At 38.0% G+C, this 13,103-nt stretch overlaps 2 protein-coding genes across 5 annotated transcripts in view; one reads left to right on the plus strand and one right to left on the minus strand.

Moving 5' to 3' along the window:
• Nucleotides 1-8,864, minus strand: part of LOC109852813 (segment polarity protein dishevelled homolog DVL-3) — a 9,382-nt gene extending 518 nt beyond the window's left edge. Inside the window, exons 1-10 of one of the 4 annotated variants that reach the window (XM_020424318.1) lie at nucleotides 8,132-8,864; nucleotides 7,511-7,580; nucleotides 7,075-7,327; nucleotides 6,787-6,969; nucleotides 6,174-6,384; nucleotides 5,362-5,490; nucleotides 5,041-5,255; nucleotides 4,359-4,850; nucleotides 3,938-4,186; nucleotides 247-315 (exon numbers count right to left, since the gene is read on the minus strand). In XM_020424318.1, coding sequence (XP_020279907.1) covers nucleotides 247-315; nucleotides 3,938-4,186; nucleotides 4,359-4,850; nucleotides 5,041-5,255; nucleotides 5,362-5,490; nucleotides 6,174-6,384; nucleotides 6,787-6,969; nucleotides 7,075-7,327; nucleotides 7,511-7,580; nucleotides 8,132-8,415 — 2,155 coding nt within the window. In that variant the 5' untranslated portion in view covers nucleotides 8,416-8,864. Of the gene's footprint in view, nucleotides 1-246; nucleotides 329-1,814; nucleotides 2,419-3,937; nucleotides 4,187-4,358; nucleotides 4,851-5,040; nucleotides 5,256-5,361; nucleotides 5,491-6,173; nucleotides 6,385-6,786; nucleotides 6,970-7,074; nucleotides 7,328-7,510; nucleotides 7,581-8,131 lie in introns of those variants that run through there. The other 3 variants (XM_020424321.1, XM_020424320.1, XM_020424319.1) reach the window with 3 other exon arrangements.
• Nucleotides 8,865-9,525: 661 nt separating this feature from the next.
• On the plus strand, nucleotides 9,526-12,401 carry LOC109852805. The gene is made up of 6 exons (XM_020424303.1): nucleotides 9,526-9,937; nucleotides 10,009-10,178; nucleotides 10,294-10,542; nucleotides 10,668-10,828; nucleotides 11,058-11,147; nucleotides 11,238-12,401. Exons 1-6 carry the CDS (start codon nucleotides 9,816-9,818, stop codon nucleotides 12,330-12,332), a joined length of 1,887 nt encoding a protein of 628 aa, XP_020279892.1. The 5' UTR covers nucleotides 9,526-9,815; the 3' UTR covers nucleotides 12,333-12,401.
• Nucleotides 12,402-13,103: the final 702 nt, after the last annotated feature.

The following is a 13,103-nucleotide window of genomic DNA, read 5'->3' on the forward strand; positions in this document are numbered from 1 at the left end:
TAATAAATATTATACTAATTAGATACACACACACACATATAGAAAAAACACTTAGAAAATATTGCAAAATTTGTCTTCAGCCGAAGTATATGTACAAATGATCGAGCTTACTGACACGTACAAATCGAGCACAAAACAGAGAGACGGAACAATGACAAAAAAAATAAAATAAAATAAAATAAAACAAAATAACGGCGAGCGCTAAGTGTGTGTGTAAACGATAAAATAAAAAAAAGATACACTCACAGATATCATCTCTGCTATTGTTGTCCAAATCACTAGTTTGTGTGTGACTCTCCTCGTGCATACGCCGTCCTGCATCAACCACCAGCGCGGCACAAGGCACAAAAATGACTCGGTTACATATCTGAGGTGATGCAACGTACAATATACTAGCGATGCAATGTCGATAAAATATAAGATAAAAAAAAAAAAAGAGAGAGAGAGAGAAAGTGAGGAATGAAGTTTTTTTTTCTTTTTTTTTTTTTTTTTTCAATCTCTCAGAACAGGAAGGCGATACAAGCGGAGAAAGAAAATACAGTTCAAGAGAAACTTCTCTTTGAAAAATTCTCTTTTCGTTTTATACGTGTTTTTCTCGTTTGTGCATATTTTTTTTTTGTAATAAACGGCAAAAAGTTAAAGATTTATCAAATGTATTGCACGACCTGTCTGTAACATAAACTGCGTGAAATTTACATAAATGATTGTATAATAGTCGATATTGTCACATGACATCGTTAAGTCACTCGTATACATACAATCTTGCTTATACATATATATATATAAAATATTCAAGTATATTATAATTGAGAGTTTAGAGCTCAATTATGTATTAGTTGAACGTCTCGCATGCAACTTTCCGTAAAAAATATTATTACACAGTCTCAGTAGCGCTGACTGTATACTGCTTAAATTAAAAGTTAGATTTTTGCGAATCGATTGATCAAAATCTGTATGTTATACAAAATAATTAATAGTCGATATAAAATCATTTTTATATTTATAGTCGATATAAAATCTTGCTTAATTAAATATTCAGCATAATCTTGTTTAACTAGGAAAATTGCATGACATTTGTTTTGCCAATATATAGCTTCAAGATGAGTATAGCAAACAGATTATTTGTGCAAAATGTTTGAATTTTTTTTTTTTTTTTTGTTAAAATTCAAATAGTCAACTTATGCATTTACAAATATATATATATATTTTATTAAATAAATATATATATATATATATATTTATTTGATAAAAACAATATTTAATTTAAATTAGCAAATTAAATTATTATTACGTAGGATATAATAAGATTTCTATGCGTGAAGCTATACTTGGACGTTAACGTCTCGAAGTGTATTGTCAGATGGTGGAACATTGAACACATTGCCACTATTAATTATGTTCCCGATCTCTATACGAGTAATCATGGTATTAAATAGATAATATTAAATATGTGTCACTTGCCATTTTTTTGTTTCGTATTGTTCGACAAAGTAATGAGAAGAAAAAAAAAGCGATTAATGCGCACGAAAGTGAACGAATCTGAAACATCTGTGCTTCAACAACAATACGGCAATATTAAATATAAAAAAAAAATAATAATAATATATTAGAAGAGAAATCCTTTTTAAAACAATTTTTTTTTAAATTAAAGCAGTATCAAAAACATACACAGGTCTTTGTCCTTTTGCATATTAAACCGCAAAAGAATGAAGTTTACACAATGGCAAGACACAAGTAGAAAGAACGCATTTCGGCCGTTTATAAAGTAACATATAATATATAGTAAAACTTAAATAAAGCGTACAGAAAAATCGTATAAGTAATAATTATATTAAAATATACGTGTGTGTGACAATGACGGGGTAAACATAATCCGAGTAACTTACGCACACCCCCTGTGCACAAGCATCTGTATAAATTAAAGTCTCGCAGTTTCCTCTACATTTCTAACATTGATTAAAATGGCACGTTTAATATGAGCGTAAAAATTTGCATAATAATATATATATATACAATTCGAATGTGAATTCCGGTACACAATGTCGCATAACACAATCGTAAGAAGTAGTTTTTGTTTTTTTTTTTTCGATACTACTACTTAGCTGCTTCTCAACTGTTTCGTAATGAAGCACAAGTGACTCTGTCACGCACGGATCATCCGCAAAAGCTTCCACAACGAGTTTAACAATTGTTAACAAGCTCGAAAAAAAACTATTTCTGTACACGAACGTTTTTTTTTTTTGATATTCTCTCTCTGACATAAGTGTCTCTGTTTTTTGAAAGTCACATACCGAGTGCGCTCTCGAAATAACAAAAAAAAAAATAATAATAATAAAAATAAGTGAATCATTGGATTTATGTTCAGAAATAATATTGTCCGATTTTAAAGAAATAGCTGCCCCATTGTCGTAGACAATCCTAAAACGCAATCAATTAAAAAAAACATTAATATAATTATACATACCTTCTTACACAAAAAGTATTAACTACATGCATGTACAGAGATTGTTGCAAATTTTCGTGTAAAAATTTATAAAATAATCGAACCATTCACTTAAGTTGTAACACCGTGTTATTTACATACATGTTTTTTTTTTTTTTTGTGCTCTATCTTGTGCTGTATCTTGTGCGACCGTGCTGCTTTTTAAAGCTTATCAAATAATTACCACATATAAATTATGAAGCGTGCATAGACGTGTACACATGTATGATAACAAAAATCATTTTGTTTGTGTTTTTTTTGTTTGTTTTTTCTTATTTTATTTTTTTTTTTTTTTAACAAAGAGACACTTTCAGTTATGCCCTCGTAAGTACTACGTAATTATATAGCATATGTATGATTATTATAAATAAGTTTCAGAGAAGAATAGTAGAATACGTCACATGCAGAGAGAAAAATGCTAATCATTTTGTCGTTATTTTGTCTCTAAAAGACAATTTTTTTGGAAAAATTTAATTTTCTTCTTCGTTCGGTCATCAAAGATCATTGTTTTTAGATAAGAGTATATATATACGTATGTAAATATCTGCTTTATAGTTTGTTTTTTTTTTTGTTTTTACGTAATATAATATAACATATATATACTGTTAACGTGGTGAGAGAGGAGAAAAGGTAAAAAGACGTGAATTTTTTTGACTTACGAAATTTCGAAATATCGTAAATTCTAGTACTGAATGCAATAAAAGAACGTTCATCTCTTCTTTTGTGTTTTACTCTCACGATTTGAATCTTATTACATATATAACGATATTATATATAATATATAATTATATTAGTATTATATATATACATTACCATATATGCTACATGCAAAATATCTAAAAAAATAATCTTGCCAGACAGACGTAAACTTGATAAGAAAATACTGGATTTATGAACAATGCAAAAACGAACGATAATAATATGCAAACGATAAAAAAAAAAATACATAATAAAGAGATACGTACAGACAAATGAAGAAATTTGGACTTATTGAAAATTTGTTTCGGTCAGATCAGAGAAACAGAGTGAATAAATACTTTGAACGCGCGTGTACAACGAAAAAGCGAAAGCAATCATGCATGAATTTCAAGGAGTGCACGATATAGTTTCGTGTAATAATAATAATAATAATCTCGTCAGAGATTTGCGATCGAGTGAAGATACATGTGAGAAAAATTCTGACGCAAAAACAGTTTTTGTCGGCGTTGAGTTGTCGCTTTTTTTTGCAAAGCGTATAAAAGAACAAAGCTTATCGTGCTCACACGGATGAAATCTCTATTCAAAGTATTCATTCACAACATTTAGCTGTATCCTGTGTGGAGCGTGTGTTGTGCTGGGTGTGTGTATTTAAAAAAAAAAAACAAAAAAAAATCTTTTCTATTTACAACATCTACATAACATCGACAAAAAATTCACAAGGATTTCCCATCGCAATGCGAAATGACTGTCTACTACCAGATAAGTCTTGTTGATTCTGCTGATTCCCTGATCCCGTCCCCGTCTGAACGGACTGTTCGGAACCGCTTGAACGACTGCGACTCCCGTTTGATCTCTTTCCGTTCGAACCGTTTCCGTTCCCGGAGTTTTTGCTCGGCATTGACGGCACCGACGGATTGTGCAGCTCCGATTCCGACGCCGAGGAACAGGATTTTAGATCGTGAATTGGCTCCTTGCAAATGCGTTCGCTACCCGCGCTGCTACCACCTGTTCGATATCATATAACAAATACACATGAGATACGTGTACCAAAGAAGGAATCAATTTTGTGTTATCAGCAAATATCAGAAGAAGCAATTCTTTTCTCGATACGTGTTTTATGCGCGTACATTAATATTAGCAGGTGATAGAAAATGAAATTTTTGATCGATGATATTACCCGAACCACTGTGCACGCTCTCCTCCTGATTGTAACCGTAGACGGTGGGCTCGTTCGTGAAATTAAATGGCATGGGGCTGTAACCCGTCGCCGAGTGTGGCGCGTATGTTCCCGAATAAGGCATGTCCCAGGCATTCGGCGGCGGCAAGGGACCGACTGTATCACAATCCAGTTTCATGCTGCTCATGGCCGAACACAGATCACCAAATATGTAATAACATTGTTCGGAGAATGTGATTTTGTTCACTGTGTGCCGTATGAAACCGGCCTTCAACATGAGCGAAGCGTATTTTCTGGCATCACGCCGATCAATAAATCCCTCCACGTGCGTGTTCAACCAATCTACCACGTCCGCGCCTATAAATGCATTTGGAATGGTTATTTTAAGCCACATCCGATCGCGAATCTCTAAACCGGAGTCGGATCGAGCCATCGCTCGTACCACCGTCGGCATGTCGGTATTGACGGTCAAGTGAAGTTCTTCCAGAGGTCCTGAATCAAAAAAAAATATTTCCATTCAATTTTAAGTTAAACAGAAATTGTCGTCTCGGATGACGTTTAATCTCATTTGTTTATTCAATTTCACTCGCGGCAACAACTTGCTTCGTAAGAAAACTATATACTGATTTGTTGTTAAAAATTTTTGATCTCAAAAAATAAAACAATCAAAAAACAAACTTACGTTCAGTATCTGGCAGTGTGCTTGCGAGACTGCTCGATGTCGAAGTTAATGTAGTGGCACTTGGTGGACGAGGTGGGAAACCTTCGCCTCGTATGGCAGCTGTATGCGCTACCCACGCACCGGGGTCTATGGGACGCACCGGCTCCGTACGAGGTATTGTGAAATAACCCTTCGGATTCGGGTCCCAACATTTCGCGACTACAAGTTTTATTGGTCTGAAAAAAAAAAAGAAGAAACAATAATATTTAAAAACTTATTATTACGTTTTACAAACAAATACGCAATTTATTTTAAAGAAATTATTATGAATCAAATATATACCCTGGTTTTTGCACCACCTCGCGCAATATTCTCACCGCCTCGTCGTTGGACATGTTTTCAAAATTAATATCGTTGACTTGAAGAATCATGTCGCCAGGTTCTATCCGACCGTCTAGAGCGACCGCTCCCCTATATTTCAAACAAATTTTTTATCACAACATGAAAGTTTTACATACATGTCAATTTGTTATGTAATATAACATCGTTTTTTATCGCACACAAATAATGTAATTATACGCTTCGCACGGGCAGGCTATGTAACGGAAAGCAAAGCTATGAAATTGTCTCTGTTCTCACACGTGATTGATACAGAGATCGTTTATGTTGAGAAAGTTATCAATCGCTTCGCAATGTCACGTGTATCACGTGACATAGCTCCGAAATATATAGATATATATATATTCTACAAAACTTATCAAAAAATAAATAAATAAATAAATAAATAAATAAATAAATAAATATATATATATATATATACAGGGTGTTTCAGAACTATGGGATCAAACTTCTAGGGGTTATTCAGTGCAACAGTAGAAAACATTTGAGTATAGGGACCCATGTCCGGAAAAGTGTCACTACCGCACTACGGCCCTANTTTTCCGGACATGGGTCCCTATACTCAAATGTTTTCTACTGTTGCACTGAATAACCCCTAGAAGTTTGATCCCATAGTTCTGAAACACCCTGTATATATATTCTACAAAACTTATCAAAAAAAAATCAATCAATTAAAACCTCGATTTTAATCAAATATTCTAAAGACTAAATAACGCTTGTTAACGAGACCGGGATCAGTCAAAGAACATACTAACCCTTTCATTATTGAACCGACGTATATTCCACCATCTCCACCTTTGTTGCTTTGACCGACGATACTGATACCGAGAAAATTAACGGTGTCCATGTTTAATGAAACAGTTATAATATTTAAAGACATTGTACTGTCGGTAATACTACTAAATGATGATGTCCGAGACATCGGTGGTAATCTGTGACGCCGTCTTCTTTGCGGTCTACGTCGATCTGTAAGATAAGAAACATTCAGAAATTTTCCGCGTGTCCACAACAAAACACAACACCGAGACATTTGTACGCACACAGGGTGTCTCGTTGCGTGAGAAATTCAATATATAAAGAAATTTTATACATTAGGTCTACCGGAAAGTTCTGTCCGTTTTTGGAATAAAACAAAATACAAATTTTTCTTAAACTCGTCAATAAACTTTATTAAATAATATAAATTGCCATTATTATATTAATAATTTCTTTCCAGCGTGAGGGCAATTTGTATATCCTCCATTTTTGAAAAATTAAGAAAAATTTGTATTTTGTTTTATTTCCAAAAACGGACAGAACTCTTTCCGGTAGACCTAATATTATTTCTTTTTCCTATTTATAAATTGTTCTTTCTCGATTTTCTCTCACCTAAAGTACCTCTGTCGACCGCGCTGCTCATATTTGTATGTCGACCTGTTGTCGACGTGATGCGACTACTCGCGTCATCGTCCGATTCCAGAAACGTCGTCGTTTCCAAATCCGAACTCAAAATGGAAGCAGTCTCGTATCCGTGACCGGAGCGATGTTTCGAATGGCCGTTTATGCGAAGTCCTGGATAAATTTAGAGACGATACGTGAAAGCAACAATTTAAAAAAAAAAAAAAAAAAAAACAAGAAATCAACACAATCTTTAATAAAGCTACAACAGCAACGTACCGTTGTATTTGTTGTATTTCTCATATTTTTCTGAATGATGCCTTGAGCTCTTGTGCAAGTGATGACCCTGTCGACTGCTTATGATACTTTCCGTCTCTGTCAACGTGTCGTCGTGCGAGAGCGGAGCGGTCGGTCTGTTACCGTGTCCGGGTGTTATGTGATCAACACGTTCGTGTTTAGCTTCACTGTGCGCCATCGAGTCCGTACACTGGGATGCGCCGTCCGACACGTTACTACCTTCGGCCGACACCAACTGTCACAAAGTGTTGTTGTTGTTGTCAAAATAACACACCGAAATTTTTTTTTTTTTCCTTAATGAACCAACGAACACTTTGTTACGTAACAAAAACGTATCTAAATTTCTTCGAAGAAAAACAAACAAGCGACACAAGATAGTAGTCTTTGTTTAACAGAGAAAAATCAAATATTATCTTACCCAAGAGACAACCCGACCGTTGAAGCATGGCAAGTGAGCATCGTCGTCCACAATCTCTTCCTTTACCACACTGGCAGGGGAACAACAAAAAAAAGCAATTTAATATACACGGTCGTTGTCAACACAAATCAGTTTAAAGTCTACAAAATCAAAGATCGGCGATAAAAAAAAAAGCTCTTAACACTTGACACAAAAAAAAAAAAAAAAAAAGATTCTCTGTACAACGAACTCCGTTTCTCTGTGCGAAATAAAAAATTCGCGGAGCTTTTTCGCGATCAAGTTTCAAATACGCTAGATTTAAAAAATATTTTTGTTCAAAAATCGGACGCCGATAAATTGCAAATGTGCACAGACGTACATAAAAAAATACGAAATGTTGTGTAAATGAAGCGGCGAGTCGGGGCAATGACTCTCTCTCTCTCTCTCTCTCTCTCTCTCTCTCTTTCTTTCTCTCTTTTTCTCTTTCTCTCTCTCTCTCACACGAGTCGTGCTCGAGTACAAAATCGAATATATACACAAATGTATTAAAAGAGACGTTACGTGTGTGTGCGAGCGAACGCGAAGGGGTGACAACCCCCGGCGCGCTGATCCTCGTCATCCCGAACACAACAACACACTTACCCGAAGTCATCGTCCATTGACTTGAAGAAATACTTGTAATTCGGCCGATTCAAAACGTTTTTGAAGTCGGCCAGGGTTACACGCTCCGGCGAGATGTTGAGCTTAACCAGATACGGCGTTTCCTCGTCGTCCATGTGATAAATAATCTTCGTTTCCTCCATCGTCGGAGCTTGTGTCACACTGAGTTCATTCGCTTCGTTGAAGAAGAAACGATACGATCTACGCGACACGGGTACTAACGACTCGGACGATACTCTCGCGAACCAATATGGCGCGTCGCGCATAAGAGAGCTGCCCCCAAAGCCCCAGCTGTGCCCCGTTCGCTCAAGATCGCATGTCTTTGCCGGGTCTCGTCCCGACGAGACGAGATTCACGTAACCCGCATTCAACGGGGGAGGAGTCGTCGTCGTCGCACGCTCGCGCCGTCGTTCACGAGGAGGAGACCGGAACCGGGCATATTATCCGCGCGGCACGCAAAATCCGCACCGATCGCGATGATAAATCAAACGTCAACATCGCATCGCACCGTCCGGAGGATTGTGCGTTTTTACGCTCTCCCCACATGCAGAGAGAGAGACAAACGCGCGTCCGACGACGCACGCACACAGACTCGCTCGCTCGCTCGCTGGCCGATGTGATGATATCGAAATTGCTCGAAAACTAAAAACCCCCCGCCCGCGAAGACTTCGGTGCGAGCAGATGCCACACCAGTGGGAAACTGGCTTCTCCGAGGACACTCTCACCGCGAGACCAATTGAAACAACGGACGGATTCCGGCTTTCGGATGCCCGGCCTGGGGCGCGTGTCCTCCGAGAACTTGCGGAAAACTCTCTCGAGAACCAATGACGCGAGTTTCAGCTTTTGACCAGCTCAATTCCGATTGGTTGGTTCGCAATTTTTTTTTTTTTTTTACGATTCCGGAATTTGAAACGAGCGCGCGGTGTTGACACGGGCTTTAGGCCTGTTCTACAATACTGTCGTAAGCCGTAAGTCGTAAGAAATTGACCAATCACAGACCAATTACAGAAGAATAATCGATTGTGATTGGTCAATTTCTTACGACTTACGGCTTACGACTGTATTGTAGAACAGGCCTTAAGGACCGTCTACAATGGAGAGTTGTAGGCCGTAATAGTAAGAAATTGACCAATCACAGACAAAGTACAGAAGAATAATCGATTGTGATTTGTCAATTTCTTACTATTACGGCCTACAACTCTCCATTGTAGACGGCTCTTTACACTTTCGAGAGCGATTCCGATTGGTCGTACCCCCCCCCCGTTCGTGAGAACGCGCGCGCGTGTTCTTTTTTTTTGTCTCTCCCCACACACACGGAGCGATATGTCAACACCGTTTGTATGTGTGTGTGTGTGTGTATTACATATATGTTCTCTACTGTCATGTACACATACGGTTGCGTCAGGTTGAGCTGGGTTGAGCAATTTTCATCGAGGTTGTTTATGTTTTTTATTTTGTTTGCGGAAAGTTCGGAGAGTTTGTTGTTTGAGAATTCGCGAAACGCGATGTCCACGTCGCAATAGATGAGAATTCATCTAACGAGTAGTTTGTATTAGACTTTTTTTGGTCTAAAAAGATCAAGAATACATGTGCGGAGAATTTTTTCCCACCGTACGCGTCTGGTTTACTTTTTTAAAGGAAATAATAAAAAAAAAATTGAAATATTATGGAAACGACACCGGTCGAAACCGCGGAGGAGGGTGGCGAGAAGGTCCAAACCAGTCCGCCGATCCAGATAGTGCGAGTGCCGGTGAAACACGCCAATCTGGGGATACGAAGTCACGCCATGTGAGTTTGCGAACAAAAGGATCTGCATCTTTGTTTGTTAGAATTGCGCCAATGTTTGTTTCTCTTTGCAGGGATATGAGCACAATGGTGGAACTGACGTCGTTCAGCACGCTCGGAAAGATACAGCCGTTTCTGGTGACCGTCACGACCACCGCAGCTTTACTGGTTGATCTGCATTGCCATTTAACGGACAAGGAAGTCTGCGGCTATCTGGGCGGACATTGGGACATCAATTCACACAGTACGTGTGTCCTGTAAACTGCACATATAATTGCACAACAAAGCGCACAACTGTTTTAGTCTAAGCACACAAAAAGGAGAAATGTTGTGGTTGGATCTTACTTGTTATTGTGTAGATCTCTCTATAACTTGCGCATTTCCGTGCCGATACTCCGGCAAGGATAAATCAGCCGCGGCAGCTGTGGAAGCTGAAATTGCAAGAGCCATGGAATGGAAGCGAGTTACACTTGTAGGCTGGTATCACTCTCATCCGCGTTCTCACGCGTCACCATCGTTGAGGGATGTGGACTCTCAATTGGATTATCAAATTAAAATGAAAGGGCCTAGTGATAACGGATACACACCGTGCGTGGGATTGATATGCTGTAAGTAAGCTTTGAAAGTTTGCTGAGAAGGGGTGAGTATTTCATATTGTGCCAATTGAGCAGAAGTTTTCTTGATTTGCGTTGTGAAAATTGTTTTTTAATTTATATATTTCTAACTTTCATAGCTCCTTACAACATGGATGGCAATTGTTACGAATCCAATTTCAATGTCTTTTGGTCTTTGCCACCTCCTGAAAACAGGCCTCACGAGTATCCTCGACCCATGCTTTTAAGTTACACATTGTCACAGGAGCATTTTCTTGCTCAAGATACTTTGGAAGAAATTGTACGTATTTAATCCGATATATATAATATATATTATATATATAATATATATAATATTATAAATAGTATAATAATTATAATATTATATATATTATATAAATATATAATATATATATATATAATATTATAATATATATATATATAAAATCTGTTCACAAAACAAATCTAAAAAGGATCACAGAAATTCGGAAGACGAATGATTGACTTTTTGTATTTACTTTGTTTTGTAGAGAAGATGTATAGAATATTATAAGAGCGAAGGCGGCATTGATTTTACCGCCAACTTTAACGGCAACACAACGTATCTCGAACGTTTAAGAGTGAGTATACATTACGATTGAGATATTGAATGTAAATAAAAAATCAAATTCGAACCATTAACTTACAAAAACATGATTTGATGTCGATAGTGTTCTCTGGCGTCTAAGCTGCCCGGTCGTAACAGATCGAACGGATCTTATTGGGACGTGATCAGAGAAATGATTTGCCCGGGTTCGGATGATGGCAACGCACCCGAGTTCCTAGCCATGAAATTTCCCTTGGTGCCGTCCTCGGATTCGCTTGGACCGCCTGTTCCGCCGGGTGTAGGTCTCACAGCCGGTAACGCGGTCTTTCTCGCCCCGGTCAACTTCAAACCGGACGGCGGCGCTATAATCACTCCAACATCCAAACCGTTCGTATTGCAACCGTCTACTTCTCGAGACGGCATCAAGAAGGACAGCAACATAGGTCCCAACGATCCCGCGTCCATCACTCAGATAAAAGATGGCAACGCGGTCATAAGTTCCAAGCACATGTCGCCGGATATCATACCTAGCTTCCAGTCGGGCGAGCTCACGGTATCGGTGAAGAACACGAAGTGCGACTACGATTTTGCGCCAGCGGATTTCTCAAAACTGCCGAATCCGCTGACCGGCGACAGCGCCGTTCCCAAAATCCGACCGTCGACAAATCCCGACTTCCCATTGACGGATATCACCCAGCAGATCACCAAGTTCTCGGATTTGACCAAATTGGCGAACTTCTCCAGTGCCGATCTGGCAAAACTGTCTGGTTTCTCTATCACGGACTTCACGCGCACCTCATCCTCGTCCTCGCCGTCCACGTATATGCGTAACATCGCGAATCTGTTCGGTCCTCTCGGCAAGATCTCACCGGCAAAAGACGTCGAGGGCAACGAACGCAAACCGGGCAACGAATTCGTCACCGTTGACGCGGTACCGTCGCCCTTCAAAACTGCCGCCGTTACGTCGGAAACCTGTCGAAACTTTTCAACAGCAACCATCGATGATTACACGAGCGAGCGAAAGAAATTGGACGCGCAGCAGACCGACTCGTCGACGAAACTCGTCAGACCGGGCGATTATCAAGGAACGGAGGATCTCACGATATCGAGCATTAAATCTGATTTTAGCGGAATGCTGGACATGACAACGATCCATAAGAAGCAACAGTCGCAAACGGCCGACATAATAGATTCTTTGAATCTTTCGAAAGATCGTTAAACTATATATTATTATTATATATAAAAACTCATTTATAATATTGCAATAAGTATTATACTATAGAATTGAGTTTTCAACTCAAAAAACACTCACTTGTAAAAATTTACAAGTTGAATTCGTTACATGTGTATGTATATATACATATACACAAACACAGTTTCTACTCAAACATCCTGCGAATGGCTCGTAAGGCCTTATATATATATATATATATCTTGTTATTATACTATAATTCTCTCTCTCTGAGGCAAATCTGAGCAGTATTACAATTTGTACTTACACCGAGACTGTGTACCGAGAGATTTTTCTTTCTCGAGATTATTAACTATATTAAAATCTTGGTTTTTTTTTTTTAAAGTTTTTTGAAAGTAATAATGCCGATATATATCGAATTGTGTCGAATGTATGTTTATGTTTTAATATTATGTTTTAATTGTGCTTTGTATTATTAATTTTAAATTGTATAAACAATTACAGTCGAACCTTCCAAAACGTATACTTACACAAATCCACCCTCAAAAACGTTTCAAAAAATTTTCTCCTTCATCACTTTTCTCACCACTAACAACAAGTATGATTACAACTACAACGCTAGCGCGAGATAAATTTATATCAAGTAAATTTTTGCGTATGGGTGAGGTAAAGAGCGAGGGAATAGGGGAAGTATGCGTTTCGGGAAGTTCGAGTGTAATATGATTTTGCTATAAGGACAATGCAAGCACTTAAAGATAGCTCTCTCTCTAATGGAAACGGAAATTTATAAGAAATAAT

This window comes from Pseudomyrmex gracilis, unplaced genomic scaffold (assembly GCF_002006095.1).
Source record: "Pseudomyrmex gracilis isolate BER0280 unplaced genomic scaffold, ASM200609v1 scaffold_36, whole genome shotgun sequence".
NCBI lineage: Eukaryota > Metazoa > Arthropoda > Insecta > Hymenoptera > Formicidae > Pseudomyrmex > Pseudomyrmex gracilis.

Excerpts from the sequence above, each read along its gene's own strand:
- LOC109852805 (XM_020424303.1), top strand. The coding sequence starts at position 9,816 with ATGGAAACGACACCGGTCGAAACCGCGGAGGAGGGTGGCGAGAAGGTC. Across the intron at positions 10,543-10,667 it reads GTGCGTGGGATTGATATGCT|CTCCTTACAACATGGATGGC; the intron begins GTAAGTAAGCTT and ends TAACTTTCATAG. Across the intron at positions 11,148-11,237 it reads CGTATCTCGAACGTTTAAGA|TGTTCTCTGGCGTCTAAGCT; the intron begins GTGAGTATACAT and ends TGATGTCGATAG.